Here is a 24,014-nt window from a genome sequence, read left to right on the forward strand (position 1 = left end):
AGGCTACCTTATCTGCCAGGGACCCACACAAACATTTTGGGGGTTAGGATACAAGGAAAATAAAAATGGGGCACTTAAACAATCCAAACTCTGTTTATAGCATCAAAATCCTATTTATTTATTTATTCAAACTTGATTTATCCTTGAAGGATCATTGAGGGTGCAACCCTCATTTACAATGATATTGACTCAGTTACAGAAGAAATTAAGAGGGACTATGAAACCATCATAAAAACCATGACAAGAGTTTGATAAAAGGACATTCAAATCAGGAAGCTGCAATTCTGAACATGAGGTATGGACAACTAAAAGGTAGATTGAAATGTTGTGTATAAGATGAAACCAAAAATGGACTAAAATACTAGCCTAGATGGTACAAGTGAATAAAATAATAAAGAGCTACATACGTAAATAAAACAATTACAAATGTAGACCTATAGGAAGTGGATGGTTTAAAACCAAAAACATGTAAATGCCCAAAAGGTGAAAGTGTATTCATGTCGAACATCTAGCTGTAACTTGTTCCAGGAGTCAGGTGAAGAATAAGAAAAAACAGTCTCTTCAAGTTTTGATACTTGTGGAACATAATAGTAATTAGTTTGAGGAGCGTGTCTGTCTGAAGAAGTTATTTTGTTCAGTGGGGTATAAAGCACATTTTTGTGAAAGGGGTTTTATATTCTTTCAAAGCCTCTGCTTAGCATGACCATTGCAAAACATGTTTTTTTTTTAGCCATAAGTTATCTTATGTGGATTAGAAATGTATCTATACATTTTGCTAAGATAACAAACGAGCTGTCTAAGCAATATCTTTCCCACAGTAACTTTCTATTCCTGTTTGCAGTTGAGCAGATTGTTTATTTATGAGACTTAAGATGCGAGATGAGAAGAGAGATGTGAAACGCCCCTTGTATCTGAGAGTGGTGACTGAAAGGAGCTGGCTTTCTTATCACTCTTGCCTCCTGTCTAAGCAAACTACAATCCTGACTCACCCGCACAGAATGCCACAAAAAAATCTATGTAAGAAAGCAGTGCATGAGCTAAAAGGAATGTTGAGCAGACACCTACAGCTGCTAATTAGCATCTAACATGTAAATAAAATCAAGTTGTAATGTGACTGCTTGAAAAATGTGTTGGTAGAACAAAGAGCATGGCAAGACAGATTATTTATCTGATATTTACATTTAAAAATCTTCAAAAGGGTCCAACAGCACAAACACGGTTTAGAGGTTATGTTCAGTGACTGAAATAGCTGATGTGAGACAGCTAGCAGCTCCAACACTCAAAGAGGCCATGGCCCTGATTCATTACTATAAGCCTAATTATAATTTAAACAGGTGAGATTTATAAAAATGTGCCTGTGTACAGATGTCATAGAGAAATGAGCCTTAGAGACTACAACTAATTTACATGCAGTGTAATGTAGCTGTAAACATAATGACTCATTTTTGGAGACAGCCTCTTGTGGTCACTCAAGGCATTACAGTTTTCCAAAACCTCTGCATTAGCTACATTTTTTACTTCTGAGGTTGCTGCCAGATCAAACTGATTTCCGATATTTGCATAGACTAAGTTGGATACTTAGAATGAAACATTATTCCTTTACCTGTACTTTCTATTTCTAAAACTGCAACTGCAACTATCAAAAACAATCCAAGACACTTTCAATAGGCCTACGTATATATAGAAATTGATTATTTTACATGGTAAAATATGTGAAGAATATCTGACACATTGCAACAAAACAACTCACGTCATCATCTTCGTCATAGCTGTCATGTTTTATTGTAACTTCTAATTAATAATTTCATCATTTATTATAATAATTAAATATGATAGCCGAAAGAAGAAACACCAGCAAGGAGAGTAAACTTGTTGAGTCTGAGGACAAAAGGTCATAGGCCAAGGCTCTAGTCCTCTTTGTGGTCCATCTGTGCACATGTCAGATATCTGCTAACAGGATGCACTCAGATTGTTGTTGTATGTCATCCTCTCTATGACTGAAAACCTGCTTTCTGAACCGGAATTATTGTTCAGTTTTAAAGTGGCTCTACAGGTGCATTGTTGGGAGCTTGTTACCTTTTTAAGTTGTTTTTATATGAACGTTTATATACTCTAGTTTCTAATCAACTAGATTTTTCTGGTTGGAAAAGCAAGCAATGTGTTTTTAGTCTTATCAGAAGCAATCGCCGCACATTTTTTAGGCCATAGTTCTTAAGCTTAAAGAAGTAGAAGGGTTTTTTTTCTCCCAGCATTATCTAGGAGAGTGGTTGTGATCCAAGGTTAAGTTCAAGGCTGAACGAATTGTTCAGTAACTAGCTGACCCCCCAACAAAGTCCAGATTGTAGATTGTACCTCATAGATCGATTAGTTTTCCCTGTCCCTTTTTACTGTTACACTTTGTTCAAATATTGATTGAGACAAACAATGTAAAGATTTTTTTTCATTTATTTAAAATATACCATTCAAAATCAACTTTATTCAGTACAAAGACAGTGTAAAGCAAAATGTATGTACTTACACATTTTTGTTATATAGATAGGCTTGTGCAAGATACTAATAAAATAATGTATTTATTTAGTTAAAGTGCTGTTTGGGTTTATTTGGATTTCACTATGAACTCATGAAGTGTCAGACACCCACAACTGTAACATCAACAGACAAAATATACAACAACAACAACATTGAAAAACATTTCCAGTTGTAACGATTTAATTTCTCGAGAACTCCAGAGACTGTCTGAAATCAACTTGTTAGGCCTACAGTTAAAGGTTTTATATGTGATTTTTTGATCCAGCAGATGTCGCCCTTGAACACCAGCATGAAACCAAAACAACTTGCGGTGCATTGTTGTGTTAGCATGCTAATGCTAGCGATCTTTATTATGCTCGTATCTTCACACTGCATGTAAATTTATCTGAAATGAGCGTGATCGCTTACGTGACATTCAGTTAAGCAGTGAGTACAGTATGTTTTTCTTCTTTTCTCTAGTCCCTCAATTAAACAACTTTTATACGCGAGGTGAGGAGCCGGCCGGCCGTCCGGGCGATGTAAACAAAGTGAAGATAGGACTCTGAAAACTCTGAAAACATCACAGACAGTGGGACTCGGGTGTTACACCCATTGTAGACAGTCATGACTCACAGAGTTATTTTCAGAGGATATACTTGATTTCTATTACATTTAAGTGTGAAAAATAGCATATTAAGCCTTTAACCTATCCCAGAGAAATAAGTTAAAATCTGAAGAAAAATGGACTTATAATATGGAAAATTGATTCAGAGGAAAAGTGGGCCTATTGATGCATGTCCATGTTATCTTAGGGCTTCCATAGTAGCCTAATAATCAATGTCAAAATAAAAATAAATGCTAAAATATCATTTGGATAATAGCTATTTTACTTTTTTGTCTTCATTTTGTGGCTATAGGCCTATTCTAATATTGTCTTTGCTGATCTTTCCATACTTTTTATTAATCCATCTTCACATGTTCATTAGTTTAATGTCACTTCTGTGACTCCATAGAGGCTGTGCTCAGCCTGATCTAAACAGGTGAGGAAAGAGTTAAACACAAGCCTACTTTACACAGGACTCATCTTATTGTTGTTCCTTTGCACCAGCTTACTTAACCCCGCTGGACTTTAATAAGCGCGTTTATTTTTAAGCTAATGTCAGCAAACTTTTCAGTAGTTTAGGCTAATCCTAAAGTGCTAATTTCTTGAAAAGTACATTATCGTCATTTAGCTTCTAATCTAAAGTCTCTCAGGGACACTAATGTGAGCCAAAAAAAAGAGTATGTTGTATCTCCGACGCTAGTTTAGCATCGGAATGTCGTATGCTAACTACTACGGCGGCTAACAGTTAGCTGCATTGCGGTGTTACGTTGTAAACAGTGACCGTGTGAAGTGGCCACTTTCAGCCGTCTGTTGTTCTAGCAGATTCAACAAATGTTTTAGTGTCCAAACGGATGCCTCTTTGGTAAGTTTTTCATTAAAGACATAGACTATTTGATTTAAAAAATGGACATTAAAAAAAACAAAACAAAAGAGGCATTCGTAGTAACAATTTCTGTCTTCAACATCTGCATGATCTACACCAACCACTGACGCATTCGGCTGAAAGTCCCCAGCTAACATGGTCACCTTTCAAGCCGTAACACCGGAATTGTCAGATTCACAAACACATATATATAACATATTTTAAAAATGAATAAAGAAATAAACCTCTGATAAAAGATAGATACTCTAAATGCTAAGGTTATCTGAACTACCTCTTCTTTTGGTTTTAACTATTGTTAGTATTATTGTGCTTTATTCATAAGGTTGGTGACACACAACCAACATGGGTTTTCAATAGATATAAATATTAATTTAACTGAACCAAACATGTGTCTTTAAGTCCTGCCGAGAGGCTGAAAGTAGAGTCTCCCCAAAAGCAAATTGTGTTGCAATTTGAATTCAACTCAGGTCTGAAACACCCTGTATGTTTAAGTTTGTGCTGCCATCTAGTGACAGGTTTTATCCAACACATTTCACTCATGTCTTCTAACATTCAACACTTTAAAAATAAGAAAGGAGTTGCTATGATTTATCCATCATTAACATGTTAAAATCATATAACCTCATTACTTCATCTCATACTGATGCTGTCTTAATGAGAATATGGGTTTCTCTGGATCTAAACCTGTTTATTCCAGTCAGGGGATGGTGATTTACAGACCTGCAGTCATCATCATCACCCTCACAAACTGAGGTCCCGCCTTGAAGCTGCACTGGCAGACAAGGGCTACCTGCAACGGCTGAAACTATTTACATTTGGAAAAAACGTGAAGCGAAATTCAAAAAAAATATTAATTTAAAAGCAAAAGTCTAAAACAAATACAAGGACTAAAATGTGCTGCTTAAAGCCAAAACACCTGCATCTACAACCTCTAAACTGGACTGCTTTAAATCTCTGAGTTGCAGTAATGTCATTGTTACTCTCTCTCATCAAACTGTGCAACTTTACCATCCACACATATAACTCACTTCCTTGTCTGCCTCACTCTTCAGTTAATAATAACCTGTTCCACAGAGACTCTCCAGGCCTGGAGCACTTCTGCTGGAGACTGGAGATATTCTTCTTTTTGACTTATTACTGTTAACGTTTTTGCAGCGCGTTTTATGTTAATGCAGTTGTTTTGACTTTTCGCAACATATTTCTTTCATGTGCAGCACTTTTCAGTGGTTACTTTTGTTTTGTGTATTTTCATTTTCTATCGGATTAACATTGTTTGCACGTTTTTCTTAATGTAAGTCGTTTCCAGGTCGTTGCAGGTTGGTTACCCTTGTCGACCAGCGTAGGAATCCTTTTTATCCTACTTATAATCTAGATATTTTCATTGCTGTATATTTATGTGTTGCAAAAAAACTACTCTTTACAGACAGAACCACATGAACAGAAAACTACAACAATTTGAATAAATCGACAGTTAAAAAAAAGAAATATTAGCTCCAGGAATTACGTAAAGGTACTCTCAGTATTTATACTTGATGTTATCTTTGCTGTTTTTAATTTTTTAAGATGTATTTAAAGATGTAAGTTAAATCATATGCTTGTATCCTTGTAAAAGTCTTACAGCACTTATACTTTCATATTTGATGTATCATTGGACATATGTGTTTCACAGGTGTTTCAGTGCAGAAGAAGAAAGAGGTGGATCCAGTTTGAGTTCTTCACTGTTCTGCGTGTGACCACCAGGTGGGTCTGAAGTCTCACTCATCTGTGCTGCAGCAGGAAAAATATCATGTGAGTACACACATCTCATCATCTTTCATGTTTAATCTGTGAGTGTACTTTAAATCACAAGTATGGATTATGCTGTAGTAATGTACCACTGATTCTCTCAATGAAACAGCCATTGAGGTAATTACAAAATGCAGCTGCAGGTCGAGCTCTTTTATTAATCTGCTCTGGGAGGTTGAGTTATTAGACTTGAGTTTAACATATTGAGCACTTAAATATAAGGGCTTTACTTTAAAACAATCTGGGTACAGAACTGCCTGCTTAAGGTAGCTCATGCAGTCTACCACTCAGTGGAAATACGCAAAACAGCTTCTCATTCTGCAGCTTTGAGCTCATGAAAGTAGCACCAAAAAAAACAGAACAGACTTCTTCTTCAAGTCAGGATACGATGACTTTTTAAATGGTGGTTGTTTTAAAATGAGATCTTTCTACCAGTTTAGGTCGACGCACATCTGGATCTAAAATTATTGTGGAAAAAAAGGCTGAGCTAAGTTAACGTCAGCAGTAGCTCGTCTTGCAGCGTGTTTTTGTTTGATGAAACGTTTTTATTCAGAATTATTTCAGTTAATTATAAGTCAATATTTAATGTAATCTAACCTAAAAAAGGAGCTAACATGATCTTACAGCTCCTCCTGACATGCTGTGTATGTCAGTGTGCATTGCAGCAACACTGATTGTTATACAGTGTTTTATTTTTTACCAGTTTCAATGAATTTAACTAAAAGACACAAGGACATAAAAAGTGTGATTGATTACCCTCGAGTATTTTCACACATTCATTAAATAGTTGAACTGATTTCTTCTGGCTTCAGTCATAACAGGATAACCTTCATTAAAAAAAGATCTTATCATATATTAGAAAGAAAAAATATTTATTAATAGAGAAAAACCTTTTCATATTTTTAGCCAATCTAAAGATAAATCCTGTGTCTCCTAAATTACATCCATGAATCTAGCACTTGCGCCCCTCACTTGTGTCTTAGTCTCATCCATCAGAGAAACGAGGCAGAGGAGAGAGGTGGTCCTTAATTCCACTGAAGCATCACGTGACGCAACATCCAATTGTGGTGACGCCGTTAGCTAATCGCTGTCAGCTTTAACAGCTGTAGCTGCACAAATGCACACTGAATTCATTCTAATAAAATACTCACAATAACAGTGTTTAGTCTGTGTATGTTACCTGATTACACCTACACATGAAGAACAGCCTGCAGTCTGCATTTAAACACGAGGACCATTTCTACAACACAAAGCTTTAATATTCAATCATTGAATTTGATAATGATTTGATTTGTAATAATTTACTGATAATCTGATGTTGAACTCTGAATTTTATAAACACAGATACTTTACGATTTCATAGGAACACTGGAAGTTATTTATTTAGTTTCATGTTTCAGGAAAATGTTGAAATCAAATATTTAATAAACCCGATGGTCATGAATAATCAGCCTTTTATGAAATTTTATTGACAGAACGATGGAGGTTAAAAAAAGTGTTTCTTACTGACAGACTGGCGCCCACTCTGTCAGACTTTAATTCTCTTCATAATCAAATTTCACCGAGGAAATAAAATATTTCTATTCTAAACGTGAAGGAGTTGTTTTTTGTGCTTGGGATTTAATAAGACCTGAAATTAACAGATTTTTTGTTTGATGGTGAATCAGAAAATTAATACTTTTTAAATCCCAGTTTATGACATACAAACTTTTGAGAAACTTTTTAAGAGTTCTCTCCGTCCCCGTTTTAATGTGTGTCCTTTCTCGGTTATCAAAGTCTTCTTTAAAGTTTCATTGAGGTCTGATCCGCTGCAGCGTCCAATCAATGAGTGATATCCTCGATCATCGCTCTTTAGATTTCCCTGCTCTTTCTCCAACCCTCTCTCTTCTGAGCAGAACTTTGGTATGATCATTAAGATGGTGAGTCTGGAACACCTTCTGGTTCGAGTGAGTAGCAAGGATGAACCATTTCAGACATGAGACGCAGCCTCAGTGTGGTAGTGACCATGAACTCAGTAGTGACTCTCTTACTCCCTCTAGTGGTTGTTCAACAGCTAAACTTTTCAACAGATGCTTTCAGTTTGACGTCTCAACACATCTGGTATCTATCACTGAAAAATTCACCTCAACAAGACCCCGTCTATTTTGAACATGAAGGGATACAGTTTTATTTACTGTATAATTATAATGATGTTATAAATTGAACAAGCCATCTTACTTTGACTTTAGACGATAATTAAACAAAATTAAATTAAATGATAGAAGTTGTAGCTCTCGTCATTTCTCCCCACACGTTGTGCTATCCTTCTACGTAGTATTACTTGATATGCTTACTGCTTAAGTTTTTTGGGGGACAAATAATGAGTCCTTTTTTTTTTTTTTTTACTCTTCCCTTACATGCTCCACCTTCCTACAGGTTAGTTAGATCAGGAAAGTCTCATGTGAAAGTCTTTTTAAGCTGTTGTAGTGTGTGTGTGTGTGTGTGTGTGTGTGTGTGTGTGTGTGTGTGTGTGTGTGTGTGTGTGTGTGTGTGTGTGTGTGTGTGTGTGTGTGTGTGTGTGTGTGTGTGTGTGTGTGTGTGTGTGTCTTGCAGGGATGTGCAGATGACTGACAGCTGTGATCAGCATCCCGAGACAATGAATGAATCATCCTCAGACGACGACTCTGTGAGCTTGTTGCAGGATCATAATTACTTCCAAAGCAGAGGAGAAGTAGCTGAAGAAGTAGCCATGGAGATAAGTGGTTTAGATCCACAGGTCGGCAACATAAGGCAACAAGAGGAAGTGGAAATAAGCGGACTCAATCCACCTGAACCAGAGATCTGCAGCAGGACACAGGATGCAGCAGGCTGTGATAAATCTACGACTCAGTCAGGTAATCAGGAATTACAGTTACAAACACTGGATAAAAAGATCTAGCGCAATTGTTTTGCCGTTGTCTTTCATAACAAGAAACTCTGCAATTTTTTTTAAAAGACCCCGTTAATTGTTAAAGATATTATAGGGACCACGCCCCCTTTTGGGTCTGAACAAGTCCTGTGAAAGTGCTGAGGTAGTTGAGAAAACACTGGTAGCAACACAACTTAACGCTGTTGCATGCCATTTTGTACTACAAACTATTTAAAAAACTATTCTTCCAGAGAGGAGAGTAGAAGAAGAGCTCTGTGTCTTAGGGCTGACAGAAAAAAAGGATCAAGCTGAAATCTGAGGGTCCGTGTGTGTGTTCATAATTAAAACCAGAGATCACAGATATTAAGGCAAAAATTACTAAACGAGAATGTCAACAGAAACCTCTTTCTAAAAAAGAAATCTAAAACAGTTTTTAGCTCAACTAAGACCTGGCTTTTCCATTGACTAACTTTCATTTCAGATTGAATGTTTTCACACAGAAAGGGGCGGGGCTGCAAGTAGAGGGTCAAAAGACCCAGAAGAGGTGCTCTCATCAATCTCACACGTAGGGTGACCATGTGTCCCCCTTTGCATTTTCTGCAGATGTCCTGCATTTTCATCTCTTGTTCCACATCCCACAAATTGAGATGATGTCCCGCTTTTGATTTTCTCTAGTTTTTCCAAAGTGCGGCACACTAGCCTTTCTCAAACCTGGCTTCTATCAAATGGCTGTTTGGAAAGCAGGAGAAGGCTATCACCACGACCAAAGACACAAGCTAAAGGATGCACTATTTGGCATCATATATGGAGCTTGTGGAGGCCGATATCCAGAAAGCCTTTTGCCCGAGTTTCAAAATAAATCTTGTGGACGTACAAAAGTAGTGTCTATAGCTAGCGATAGTTGTTGGACTACTAGGCCTAAAGTTCAGCAGAGTAGAGACGAAAACCTCCACAAAATAATAAAAAAATATTCACAATTTCACTGATGATAGTTGGTTTAACTCTTCCTAATCCAGTTTAGGAAGGAGTCCTCAGATTTTCGTTGGATTGGTAACCATCCACGAGCTCAATAGAAGTGATTATTTTTAAGTTATTTGGACATTATATCGAAGTCTCTGCAAACAGTCTCTCAGCATGACAGTAACATGTCGTACATTGTCCTGTCACACAGGAGGTTGTGGTGTTGTTCTGAATATCACTGATGTGATTCAGTCGCAGATAATCAAAGCATGCTCATATTCAGTACATAACTCCCTTTGATAGTTGTCATATTTCTTTTGTACAACTGATATACAAGCGGAGAAAAAGTATCAAAAAAGAACACTCCACCAACTCAACAAGTTCCACAACTTGTGACACAAACATCCTCCATGAAAGAAAATATCCATATGTGAAAATAGTCTGGCTAAGGTCATTTCCATTTTTTTGATGTTGATAAACTTTATTCATCCCTGAGGGGAAATTGTGGTTTACACTCTGTTATTTATAGGGACATGCTTCTCACACACATTGTCCCGAATCACACACATGCACAAACAGGACCTGTGGACATTAGTGGAGAGATGTCAGAGTGAGGCTGCTACACACTGCTAAACCGAGAGCGCACCAGAGCAGCTGGGGGTTCGGTGCCTTGCTCAAGGGCACCTCGACAGTGCTCGGGAAGTGCCCTGGCATCTTTCCAGCTAAAAGACCAACTTCCAGATTATGGTCCGCACTGGGACTTGACCCTCCAGTTCCCAACCCAAGTCCCTACGGACTGAGCTACTGCCGCCCCAAATGTCTATATGACCTCTGTAGATGAAGTGTTTTGCCTCTATTCGTCATGTTACTCTTCATGTGTGTCACAAATGTTTTCATCTTCAAGCAGCAAATGTCCTGCCAAGTGTGAAACTCTCCAAAAATATCCGGCTTAACAAGAGAAACGAAAAGGGAGAGACTCTTCTGCACAGAGCGTGCATGAAAGAAGATCTGCCAATGGTTGGAGCGCTCATTCAGGCCGGGATCATCATCAACACAGAGGATTACGCAGGTTAAACGCTAAAGACTCTAATATATTTGACCTCTGTGGTGTGACATATTTCCCCTCTGCCTGTCAGTCTGAAACCAAGTACAAAGTGTGGAACTATAAACCCACTGTGATCAGTAAATGTTTTCTTTATTTGTCAGGCTGGACGGCCCTCCACGAGGCTGCAGCTGTGGGTAATGCAGCTGTGGTGGAGCTGCTGCTAAAGGCTGGAGCGAATGCCAACGCCGGAAGCTTTGATGGTGTCAGACCTCTACATGACGCAGTTTCCTCAGGACACTACGAGGTGACGGAGAAACTCTGGAGGACACTCAAAGACGTAGCAAACCTGTGTGGGGTTTTAAGCAACACTTGGACAGCACATATTTTAAGAGTGAGATGTTTTTGTCTCAGAGAAACAGCTTATGAAGTTCCCTCTTTAAAGCCTCCAGACTGCATTGACAAAATCAGTCGTTTTATCTTGCAAACAAAGGGAGTTGCTTAATTTGATGTTTTAAATGTTTAGCTCAGTCCAACAGAATATTTGTGCCTTAGAAAACATAAAGTGCTTAAAGTTCAGTTGTATTTAGGATAGACTTCCAAACAGGAAATAGTGATAAATGTGTTTGTTGTGCAGGTAGTGAAGCTTCTCCTGCAGTTTGGATCAAACACGTGTTACAGGACGGTCGGCGGCCTGAGTGCACTCGACATGGCACAGGACGAAAACATGAAAGAGCTGCTTCTAACTTTTAGACCATCCTCGGTTATTAATGAGAAGCCTGAACAACACACACCAGGTGAGCCAACCTCTAAAAACATTCCTCAGCATTTTTTGTCTGCAGAGCTAGTGCGATCCAAGCATTTTTATTGGACAGGGGAAGTCACCTGTTCTGATCTCAACTCTGATCTGTTTTCATGGTGAAATATGAGAGAAAATGTTGCCACTGTCACCAAATACATTTCTACAAATATCATCAGTATGCTTATCAGCAATCAGCAAAACTAAATTGTTGTTTTAAATATCATCCCTAATTTTCACAATAGTTTCATCTCTAGGAATTTTTTTTTTTTTTTCGCCAAAGGTCTGCATAATGGCTCTTTTAAATAAACACACAAACAGCACTGGTGCACAGTTTGTTTGTTTTTGCAGTACAGATAGGGGAGCATTTAACCCTTAGTGTGTGTTTTGTGTATTAGACGGTGTCTTCAGCCTTTTTCACATATGCACTCCAGATAATATCTAGATATTTACAGGAGGACTTCTCCGGAGATTCTCCCGACCTAGCCCTTCACATATGCTCCTCACAGCGGGGGACTTTCCCTGTCAGAGGGTGGGGGGGATTTCCCGACGTAAGACGTGAACTAAATAAACAACGCAGAAGTAGCGGCCGAAGCAACAGAGTCCACTACACAACGCTATAATGAGAATATTTGCCTTTATACCAATGCTATGTGTAATCCAATGGAATGACAACATCCACAAAAGAGAGGAGAACAACATACTGACCAACAGAAAACAGAATGCAGACTTTTAATTACGAGCACAGAGATCGTAGAGGTCGCGTGCAGACACTTTAGGCAGTCACTATATAAACGTCATTCTCTTTCTATTGGCTCGAATTGAAAATCTCCGGAGTATATTCGGCCGCGTTCAGACATCAGCTCACTCAGATATTCTGCGGATAAAATACTAGAGTTCTGGCTGGAGAAACTCTGTGTAAAGTCAGCGTGAAAAACGCAGCTGTTTGTGTTCACACACAGCCTAAAGAACCTCCGGGTAGACAAATCTCCGGAGTTTTTCAGGAGATTTCCGTATGTATGAAAAGGTTTTTTTTACTCATTTGCACAGGTTTAACGAGCACGAAGACATCAAAATCCTTCTGTGAATCAGGCCCCAAGTATTTTAAACTTATCAGGGCAATTTGGTCTGAAAATATAATTCTTCTTACAGATTTACAGAATATGACGTTTTATATGTCACTGCAGACTGAGCTCAAGACTTTATATTTCTCAAATTGTTGAGTGCAGCTGAGGTCTGAGTTCAGGATTCTTTCAGGTTGTAAATCCTCTGAGGCTCAGTGCCACAAACAGCTCTGCAGCCAAAGCTCGAGTGCAAACGAACGATCCAGAGAGTCAGGTGACAGAAACGGAGCCAGAGAGCCGGCTGACATTCAGCTGAGGGAGAGACGCACCAACACTCATACTGTGAGAGCTCTTTACACCCTCAGTCCCTTTAAACTCCAGGGCAACATTAGAAAAACACTGTTGAATGTTTTTGCAGCTTCTTTGTGACACCCATAGTTATTTATGTATTATCTGTCTTACAGCTGAGTCACTCAGAGGCCCTGGAGTTGGTTTTGGAGGAGGTGGGAGGGAAACAAACAGAAATATCAAACTGGTCTCTGACAGCTCCACTGGTTACAGGTAAAGCAGCTGCACACAGTCCCTCTTTTCAAGCCAGGTTTGTGACTTTACATAGAGGAAACACATCTAAAAATGTGGATATCCAGAAGAATAACTTCAAGGTAGAGCCATCCAAATGAAATTCAAGCTCCTCTCCAGCAATTATACAACACCATATGAGCTCGTAAAACTCATGCAAATGAGATGATATGCAAAACGTGGTCAGCTTGTTTTCAAATAGAGGACGACCAGTCTGAAGCTGAATTACTGTCGTTGATGCAATAAGCGTGTCGTTTTCATCCGAGGGCGTTTTAATCTTTGTGCAGAAATACTTGCTGTATCCTGAACATTTTATCACAGAACAAATGACTCCTGATGATCAGAGTCCATTGTTCATCAAGTCTCTGCCTTCATGGTAATGCTGTATACAACTGAAAGTATTCACAGTATCAGAAAAGATTGGTTTTGAAAAAACGAGTTAGTAGAAACATTTTATTAAGCAGTTTAACTACTTAAGTCTAGATCCAGAGTCGAAGATCCAGTTTGATTTGCATTGTGCTTTTTTTTCAGGAAGATTTCGTTCCACTCTAACGCAGATCCAGAACCAGCTGATTGAGGTGCTGGACAAACAGAGTTTGGAGAAAGATCAACTCGCCCAGAAACAGTGGTCAGTCCAGAAACTCATTTTCAGAACACAGCTCAGCTTCACAAGGAAAAGAAAGCTAAAGACAATGCAGAGTATGTGATAGAGAATTAGATCAGAGATGAATATGGTCTTCACTTACACACACACATGTTTGCTGGATTGAAAACAAAAGCATTTGTGAGATAACAGCAAGTAAGTGGTCATTTACTTTTATTCATTGAATTATTGAATAATAACATAAATAATAATAAACTTTATTTCTCCTTTCTAAAACAAGGTTTTCAAAGATAAAACAACAAACAGAATCATGAAAGTTAATCATGAAACAAAAAGGACAAAAAGTGGCATCAATAAAACATTACACAGAATAAACAGTCAAACATAAAACACAGTAATAAACATAATAAAACTATAAAATCAGATTGAGGATCACAGAAAGACGAGACGTTTTCAGAACGTTCTGTCACCTCTGTTTTTTAATCTGGAGTTCAGAACAATGAGAAGAGCCGCATTTAAGGACCTCAGAGCCCGTGACGGGACATGGGGAGTTAAAAGGTCAGATATAGAGCTTGGGGCCAAACAGATTTTGGGCTTTAAAAGTGATAAGAGAAATTTCTAAAATGAACTCTAAAACTAACTGACAGCCAGTGCAAGGTTGCAAGGCTAGGCGTAAAGTTAAAATCCTGGCGCCTGCGTTTTGTGCTAGCTGTAGACAGGAGAGAGTTGTTTTGATGCAGACGGAGAAAAGAGAGTAGTAATAATCCAACCTTGATGAAATAAAAGCATGAATGACTATTTCTAGGTGTTTGGGGTGACAGAAACAGGACTAGAAATGTCCTTAAATCTAATATCTTGATGAGGTAAATGTTCAATTACTTATTATGTTGAAATCTTTCTGGTGATAGTTGTTGATGTTTCAGGTGCATTCAAACACATTTTACCCTGAAAGTGGTTTAGATTACACTACTAACAGCAGCATCTCTGCATCTCTGGTTTGATCACATTAGATTGTGTGGTTATTGTTTTCAGAGCTGTCTTATCGTCTTCTGTTGGAGCAATAAATGTCTGTATCAAGCTGAACTGTTTCACCCTCCCCTCTTTCTTCTCTCCGTCATCTGTTTCATAGACGTTGAAATTCAATTAGGATAAAGACTCTAAACATGGCTGTTGTTACAGTTTTCTGCCAGCAGACTACTTACCTAAATAACAGCAGCGTTGTTTGAATCCCCGTGCAGGAGCGTGTCCCACTCTCTCTGGCAGCGTGTGATGAAGAGCCGACTCGTCTCCCTCGCTTCCCGTCAGAGGACCTTGGTGGGGCTTCTTCAGAAGCAGATGCATTTGGCGGAGATGTATGTGACCATGAAGGCCAAACTGTCTGCTCAGTCTCCAAAACCGCGACACAGTAACAAAGAAAGGCAGCAGGCCGATCAGATCTCCTCTCCTTTGTTCACATCTCCCTCCTCTAAAGCCAGAGCCAGTCAGAGCTGCAGAGCACTCACACAGGAGGCTCGTGTGTTAACATCTGCAGCTCAGCAAAAATCCTCACCTCCCGCTCTGACACTGACCAATGCAAAGAAAAATCCCAAACACTCTGGTGGTCTTAATAAGAAAACAAGCGTCCGTCAGAGCACCACCCGACATACAGAAATCACTTTAAAACAAATCGACTTTCGGGCTCAAGTGAGGAATGCTCTGATACAGACGAAAGCTGAAGACAGGCGTGGACGTCTCTCTGAGCTCATCAAGAGGAAGGTGCTGAAGCCTGGGTCTCCTCTAAACCTCTTCACCAAGGTCAGACCTCTCATAAAATACCATCAATCATAAACTAACAGTTTTTTCTCCCATGAATAATCTACAAACACACTGATTCACCAGCAGCCTTCACAGCGGGGCTTTCATTTACTTCGATCTATGATCCCATTCGGCCTTTACTCTGGACAGGCGTCTAAACGAGACGGGCTTTCGCTGTAAAGTCTGGATTTATGAGTCGCACTGGTTTAAAAGACGCAGTCTGTTAAGGAGGGTCTCCCTGAGGAAAAAAGGTTTAAACTTCTTCCTGTGCGAAGACTACCTTTGTGTTCTTTAACGTCACAAGGTGCAGTGTCTATGCAGCTTAGCACTTTTAGCACCATCTGTTTTCACCATGAGGAGTTTGTAATTGTGCTAGCTAAGTTTTCAGTCTACGGTAACGTTGATAGTTGAGAAATACAGACCCTCAGCCTGTGAGTGTCTCTGCCCACCTCTCTGGTCACTTGATGCCTTTAATTGAGGTTTTTTTTCAGTCAAACCAGCCTCCACAAGGTTTACTTTCTGAACATTATGCCACTGTTTTACCACCAATGTTGAAGTGTTCTGTACATGTTTAGGCACATCTATGTGGAAAAATTCAAAGTCCGCAGAAACACGGCTTCTCCTACCTCCTCCTGTTAGCTGTAGCATTAGCTGCATGTAATGCTCGGTTCTAGCCCCCCTCGAAAAAAATTTGTTGTCATTGTCAGTGTGAGATCACTGATCTAAACCCATTGGCTCGTTGTGGCAAGCCCAGCAGCTCATGTTTAAATTTCCGAGACGCGTGCTGAGCAACTGATCAATAACGACAGAGCGGATCGGCAGACCAATCAGAGCAGACTTGGCCCACGTGGGGTCTAACAGTTTGGGCTCAGCAGAGTGTAGCTGATGGACTCAGAGCGGAGAGGGAGCAAGGAGGAGCAGTACATGAAAACAGACACTTTCGGACTTTAACTATTGTGAACATACAAAAGTAGGTACATTGATTAAATATACGAACCCCAAAAAGGGCAGAATATGGACTCTTTAAAAGAAAGGAATTAAATACACCTAATTACAACACACTCAGAGAACAACTGTTTTAGAAATGTGACCGCTGCTATCAGTAAAGCTTGATTTATCGTAGATCTGCAACGGATTCTGTTATCTGAACAGATAAAGAGAAGTCACACCATCATACACCATCCTTTATGGGAATCCTGTATGGCAGCTTTACCGCCTGTTTTTGCGTACCACACATTTCATACTACAAAGACAGATGGGTGAAGTAAATGGGGAATTAAAGGGGCTGTTGTAAAATATCCTACATAGAATATAAATTCCAAATATCTCTTCAGCCCCTCCCACACATGCACTGTACTCCTGAAAATGTCGATATTACCCAGGTGGGATGCATGTTTGGATGCAAATGTCTGAATCTGTTCACCCAGACTTTATCTGGACTTTTCTCTGTGCGTCCGGTAGTAAAAGTCTATGTGAAGTTGGATGTGTGACTTCTTTCTCATTCCCACTTTTCTGCTCGGATCAGATTTAGTTTGCCTGTATTAGACTCCTGTGTGAACCAGTCATGGTCCTGAACTGACCCACAAGCACAAACAAACAAACAAGCACTTCACACCTAACACGGTTTGAAGAGAGATTATTTCATAGCAGGCAGAACTGATGATCTACAAGCTCCTGCAGAACAACAGTCTTTGACTGACTGATCAGTCTTTGACTGACTGGCGGCGCAACCAGTTTCAGCGGCCCCTCTCTCTCCCGATAGAGCGGTGTTTTTTTCTTTTTCTAACTTTTCTTTTGACTTTTCTCCGTTTTTTACTGTGGAAAAACACAATTACAGCCGTCGATTTTTACTGGACTTAAACAGTAACAGCCTTTCTGTGGAGTTATTACCCGAATCACTGAGACAACAGCTTCAAACTTTGGGACTGCTTCGCGAGCCGGTTTACCCCCCAGAGAGAAGACGTAAATGTAAACGGTGCGAGCGGAAACAAAAGCGAGGTAAACGTGGAGGCATAAGAGCGAGACTGGCTAAAATACCACACAGGTCCGCTCTTCCAGCGGACGTTGAAACCCCCTCCCGTTTGCCACCAAGAACTCTGGACTAATAACGCTGAAGCTAACTATTCAAAAGTACACTCAGTTTACTGCACATTGCACATATTGCACAAGTTTACTTTTTCTTTAAATTTTATTTTTTTTATTTTTTTTTATTTACCATTTTGTACCTTTTGCACAATTTAGAATTTATTACTGTAAATATTATTTATCTTATTTTTACCTCATTTTATTTATCTATTTTTACCTTATCTTATTTTACCTTATTTTGGTTGTATTGCACTGCGGGACGGAGACAAACGCAATTTCGATTCCACTGTATGTCTGGCATATTTTGAAATTGACAATAAAGTTGACTTTGACTTTGACTTTGACAAAGAAACATCCTTTACAGTTATCAAGGTAACTTGAGCGTTAAGGACTATGAGGGTGGTTCATTTCTTACCAGGGTAGATCAAAATAAGAAATCGACCTGAATGAAACTCCTTTGACTAACCAATCAGATCTCTTGATCACAGAGGTCTGTGGAGGGGAGGAAATAACACTTCTTTATATGATAACATATTTTATTTAAGGACAGGAACAGGGGTTATTAAATTCAGATCTTTATGTACTGAGTGATATCATAGCCTTAATTTGCACTTGACGGTCTGATTTATTTATCTAACTTTTCCCGGCATTTATCACTGCAGCTACATTTTTATTTTGGATTATGTTTAACTTCTTCATGCTTCTTTATATCACAGTTTGCTCTGAGTTTGTAAATTATGACCAACTCTTGACGGCGGACTTGTCCATGATCATGAAAGCCTGGGTTTGATCTCCTCCATCTCTCCTTCTTGTGCTGCCAGTGAGTGATGTAAAGTGTCAGGCATTCAGGCCTCGCTGTTCAGACTGAGGTCACATTGGAAAAGATCCGACCTGTATCTGATTTGGACCCACAGGTGAAGGTGATGCAGGGCTGATTTAAAAAGATCTGTTTTCATGTGACTTCCATGAGCTGTTCACTCTGTCGTTACAGTCACACAGGAGCAAATAAATCAGATTCAGGTCACTTTAGTCTTCAGTGTCACAAAGCCAATCAGCTTTGAGATTATAACTTCCTGGAGTTCATCAGAAATGATCAATCCGACCTCCATTAAACAAACTAACAGTTTAATAAATCTTTATCTCACCAGTTCTGTTGTGTTTGAAAGAAAGATTTTTATTGCATTAAGAGAACACTGTTTGTGATATCTCTGCAGGGTCAGCAGCTTTGTGCTTTCGTCCTCGCTGACGGCTCTTTGAAGGACCTTAAAGGTAAAGTGCACCTGTCTCCTGAACGCTGGCTGGAGTCTGTCTTTGGTAACCACATCCCCGTCGGCTCAGCATACGCCTGGGACAAGGTAAGTCCCATTTGACTCCACCTGATGAGCTGAAGGAAAAGGAAAAACACTTTTCACTGTAACCCACATAAACAGATAGTAGCGAGGAAGTGGTCAGCCGTCAACCTTGCCATAGGTTGGATTTTATTGTTTCACACACAGACCTAAAAAAAACTCCAACAAAAATACTCAAAGTATTCTGAGGTCATTTTAATCAAAGGCAGGAAACGAGGGGCAACATGGAGTACAGCCTGGAACAAACCAGGGAAATTGAAGCTATAATATTGGCAGCATCATAAAGGGTAATTCTTTTCTTTCAATACCACATGTATTTCTATTTAAAAAACGCGAATCCCCTTTAACGAAAAGCTCGATCTCTTTTGAGAGCCTTTCTTAAGTACTGTCAGACACTGAGGCCAAGTTTACACGGCAACAATTTCAGCCGTAAACATGAACCTTTTGTTGAATTGTGGCTGTTCATTAACACGACATCAGCATTTTGGGTGCCTGAAAATAAGAACGTTTGAAAACGGGTTCTAGTGTGCAAACGTTTGTAAACAGCAACAGAAGTTCCTCTGAAAATGGAGACATTTCCCACATGGGCACTACAGTTTCAGTCAATGGACATTCAGGAGAAGGTGGACTACAACAAACATGGCGGACTCCAGAGTTCTGTTTCTGCTGCTCACTTTATTACAATTCACAACTCGTCTCCGGTGTTCTCCTACACTTTTGTTGAAAATTACTCACTTTGTTGTTTAGGGTCATTTGGAGCAGCAACCCCACTTCATTGTCCATCCACACTAACATTCATGCATTAGCCTTTTTTGTATGTTAAAACCTTACCAATCTGTAGAGGAAGAGTGTGTGCACATGCGCGTGTTGTTTCACTCTTAATTCACATCGCAAACTACTTGCCCGTTATGTCATGTTACAGCACTTGAAGTCGTTTGTCGAACCGTGTGCTCAGCGGTTGTTACCAAAAAGTTGTCATCTGAATGTTGAACTTTTTAAAAAAAAACTCAAACTAATAAACAATCCGTTCTCTATGATATGTTTTGTGTAAATGTGGCCTTAGAATAACAGTCTGAGCCTGTCAATGACAAAACAAAAACATTTGCTTTCATCCATCAAGGACTATGTTTCAGACATAACATACTGTTACTTCTTCACTGCTGCAGGTTACACATATCTACTGGAGACATTGTTTTATGTTTTATATGTATTAGTCACTTGGTGTTTTTTGTTGTTGAATTTCTATTATTAATTCAGAATAGTTGAGCTGACACTAAAAGTTCCCTCCTGTGGACTCGTTTCCTTCCTTCCTTGTCGTGTAGAGTAAAGTTCAGGTCATTTCTGTTTCCTGCTGCCAGTAGGACTACGTGACAGGACGCAGCATTAGACTTTGAATTATTGAGTGTTCACTGTGGAGCTGAGCACCAACACACACTCTGCGTCCTCCTCTGTATCTCCTAACGCTTTGTGAAAATTAAAAAAGTGAAACAGACGCTTGTTAAATGATCCTGCAGAGCTGCTGACAGAAATCAGATCTCCCTACAGGTTTCACGTTTCTCACCAGGACACCATGATACTCTCATTAATTAAGCATCATTTATCAACAGACGTGATAACAATAAGGTCGTCAACATGAACGATACTTTGATACTTTTTCACCAGGTGTTTTAAAACAATACAATCTCTGTTTCTTTTTATGATTGAATGTGTCAGTGAGTAACAAAAACTTTAATAACATACAAATATTTCATAAGACAGATACTTGGCAGAGAAACACATCCATCAAAGATTGCAGGCAAACTCCTGCACTCTGTCTAAATTGCACAAATACAGCGGCAGCTTTGCGGTACTGAAACTTGTTAAATGCTTTTGTACAATTTAGACAGTGTGCAGGGGATGGACTGCAATTTTAGGGGGCGTCAGGTAGCATTGCAGTTATGAAGTGCGTCCCAAGGACAGAGAATAAAAAAAACATCCCCAAAAATAACTTAATTAACAAATAAATGACCCAGTATTGGATGCCTAGGACTTCTTTCTTTGTTGCTGTGGTATTAAAACAAAAATCAATGTCATTGACTTTGACCAGAATCATATCAAAGTTTAAAATTCTGGTTGTCATGACAACCCCAGTGAACGCTGTTGAAAGTTGTATCTGCTGAGGTACTCTCTCTGATTCTTCAGGTGACATTTGAAGGTAAACCTTTGTCTTCTTACACTCTGAACCTGGACACTGAAACAAACACACTTCCTGAGGTCGGTGTTCAGCTCTGCCGGGACTCTTCTGCAGCAGAGGATCTGACCCCAGGTCTGTACTTCCTGTCAGCCCCCCCTCCTTCCCTCCCCAGCTCTACATACATCCTGCCCATGACATTTCCCTCAGCAGCTCAGACAGCAGGCTTGCGATCACTGAAGCGTGGCTCCTTCACTGTCAATAATTAATCATCTGCTTCACACATGTCCCACCTGGAGCTCCTCTGAGCCAGAGACACCAGCCTCTTTAAAATAAACCCCACATTCTTATTAAAAGATGTGTGTCCGGATGTTGCGACACTCACTTCAGGATACTATACATATGACATCTTTGGGTTCATGATACAATTTCATCACAATTCATGGTTTTCTAATTTTTAATGGTTTATGAACAAATATGATTATTTCATTTAAATCATCTGAAAGTCAAATGCAAAATATCCCTTTCTTTATTTTTCTTATTAAATGTTATACTTTTTAATTTTGAGGTTGTAACGTTACTAATTCAATCTATCAAATGATAACAAATGTTATCTTCAGAGACTTTACAGAAGAGCAGGTCTAGAGCTTACTCTTTGTTATATTATTTATTAAGACTCAACATGAATCCATCCTGAGAAACCTCGAGCAGAACCAGATTCATGTTGAACAGCCATCTGCTGACACTGTGTTGGATTTGAGAGGGAGAAGTGTTTTTTTTTTTAATAGAAAATAAACACTAAAAATATCTTACAATAACTCCTTTTTAAAACTTTGGTTTAGAAATGAATGATGGATTTAAAAGATGGATGTCAAACTATTCTCTACAGATCAAACATGGATTGAAGAAAAGATATCGGCCGTTATATTGGTGTCGAAATTTTTTCTTCCAAATATCGATATCAGTATTGACCCTAAAAATCCCATATCGGTCGGGCCCTAATATTTTGCCAAGTTGATCTAAAGGAGCAGCAGTTCAGATTTAAACCCGAACCCCTGTACATGGGGCACGAGCACTTACCACAATGCTACCAGCGCCCTGAATTTGTCTAGATTTTTAATTGTATTGTTGTGTCTCATTAAATCCCTAAATGTGTTTGTTGTGTTTGTTTTAGAAGAGGCCAGCCTGAAGCGTCTGATGAGAGTCCGAACGATCCATTTGGTGGAGGATGAGGAGTGGCTGCCGAACGCTGTGATGGATATTTACTGGGACAAACTCTTAAAGGACGAATGTTTAGAACCACAGTGGACTTAGTTATAAATATTTTCTATCTACACATTATGTTCATGTTTGTGTTCAGATTTATAACTCATGTTTATCAATTTACTGTTCATGTTGTGATCATTTATTTACCTTACATATTGATCTTTGTCTTTCCTCTTGTTACAGACATGTATGTGTTATTGGTGTTTAGAGTTCAGTTACATGTTAAGAGCAGGTAAAAGTGAGTGTAGGTAGAAATCTATGCTATAGAAGCTCACTAACACTCATTTGAGGGTTTGAATACGTGTGGTGTGAGTCTGTTCAATTTTTCTAAAATGTTAGTAGCATTTATTATAAAGACAACACTAAATATAAATGTATAGAATATAAGTGTTTGCTTCCATGTGTGGATAAAAGTGGCCATTACACTTTGCAATAACATTTAATCAACTAAATAAAAGCATAAGTAAGTCAAGATCTGGGGGGGAACGTTTTTTCTTTACTTGTTATCACAGGAAACCACTAAAGTAAAATATGTTAATGTTGGGCTGCCATACCAGCCAGTTTGATCGTTTGTAAATTCATATTTCCTATTAAAATATGTTTTAAATGCTGAGCAACAGGAGAAAATAACTAAGAAAGCCTGAGGCAGACTTACACTCATGTTTTATTTAAAACAAGGACATTTCAGTTCCTTCACTGGTTACCTTAATGATTCAATCGCTCAAGATCGTGAGAAGAACGCTGAAAATAACTCATCATCTTAAGAAAACCAGCGATACTGTGTCAAAATAATGTATACAAGTGAAGACAAACACAACAAGCAAATGTACTCATAATTGGAAACATTAGATTAAAATGTACTGAAGTGTGTCTGTTTTGGGCTTTGAAGTGTAAATTTACATTTTTAAATGATGAACAACAGGAGGTCATATTTACGGAAGCCCGAATGGACATAAATCAATTTTTTTAATTCTTCTTAAAACAAGACATACTCACAGTATAACATAACTTTTATAATCTTCTCTACGCTTCTACCCACCTACCTTGTAGGTTCGGTAAACGCTTCCTCTACAGTCTTTTTACCCTGTTGGTCTTCATCTTCTCAGATCTTTTTGAGGGGACAATTTGCCAAGTGGCTTCTCGTATCACTCTTATTCCCTGACATGTCGATCACTGCAGTCTAGCAGTGACTGCATATTGTTTTTTGTTTGCCCGTCAACTTCTCCTTTCTCATTTCTTGACTCGGTGAAACATAAATATTTCCAAATGTCAGATTTAAAGCTGCTGGAGCATCCACAATTTCACAATCATCTCTCTGTTCTCCTCATGTTTGTATTATAGAAGTTCTCCCTCGCCAACTAACGCCTGTGTCCGCCACCTTCGCTGTATTGAGGCAGCAAACGGAGTGCAAGGTATGATGGGGATGCGAAGGATAATGGGCTCTATAGTTTCCCAATCCCTCCGCTCTGCTCCACTGTGGCTGAAACAAAACTACACTTTTTGCCTAAAAGAACCAGAGTTGTCATCCTGAGGAAACAGGATAAATATTTAAATGCCCTGTCAAATGTTTTGTTTAATGAAAAGCAACAGGAGTTTTTCAATGACAACCAGATAATATCTCAAGATTCGAGAAAA

General features: G+C 39.0%; 1 protein-coding gene across 1 annotated transcript; it reads left to right on the forward strand.

The window, feature by feature from the left end:
• Positions 1 to 5,651: 5,651 nt before the first annotated feature.
• Positions 5,652 to 22,860, forward strand: LOC114920595 (ankyrin repeat domain-containing protein 31-like). The gene is made up of 12 exons (XM_065961961.1): positions 5,652 to 5,783; positions 8,373 to 8,653; positions 10,535 to 10,696; positions 10,834 to 10,976; positions 11,307 to 11,466; positions 12,726 to 12,874; positions 12,997 to 13,093; positions 13,643 to 13,739; positions 14,954 to 15,509; positions 18,809 to 18,949; positions 21,125 to 21,248; positions 22,288 to 22,860. Coding segments are annotated over exons 1-12 (2,052 nt in total). The 5' UTR covers positions 5,652 to 5,781; the 3' UTR covers positions 22,428 to 22,860.
• The last annotated feature ends 1,154 nt before the right edge of the window (positions 22,861 to 24,014 follow it).

The sequence above is a fragment of the Labrus bergylta genome, chromosome 2 (genome assembly GCF_963930695.1).
Source record: "Labrus bergylta chromosome 2, fLabBer1.1, whole genome shotgun sequence".
Classification (NCBI taxonomy): Eukaryota; Metazoa; Chordata; class Actinopteri; order Labriformes; family Labridae; genus Labrus; species Labrus bergylta.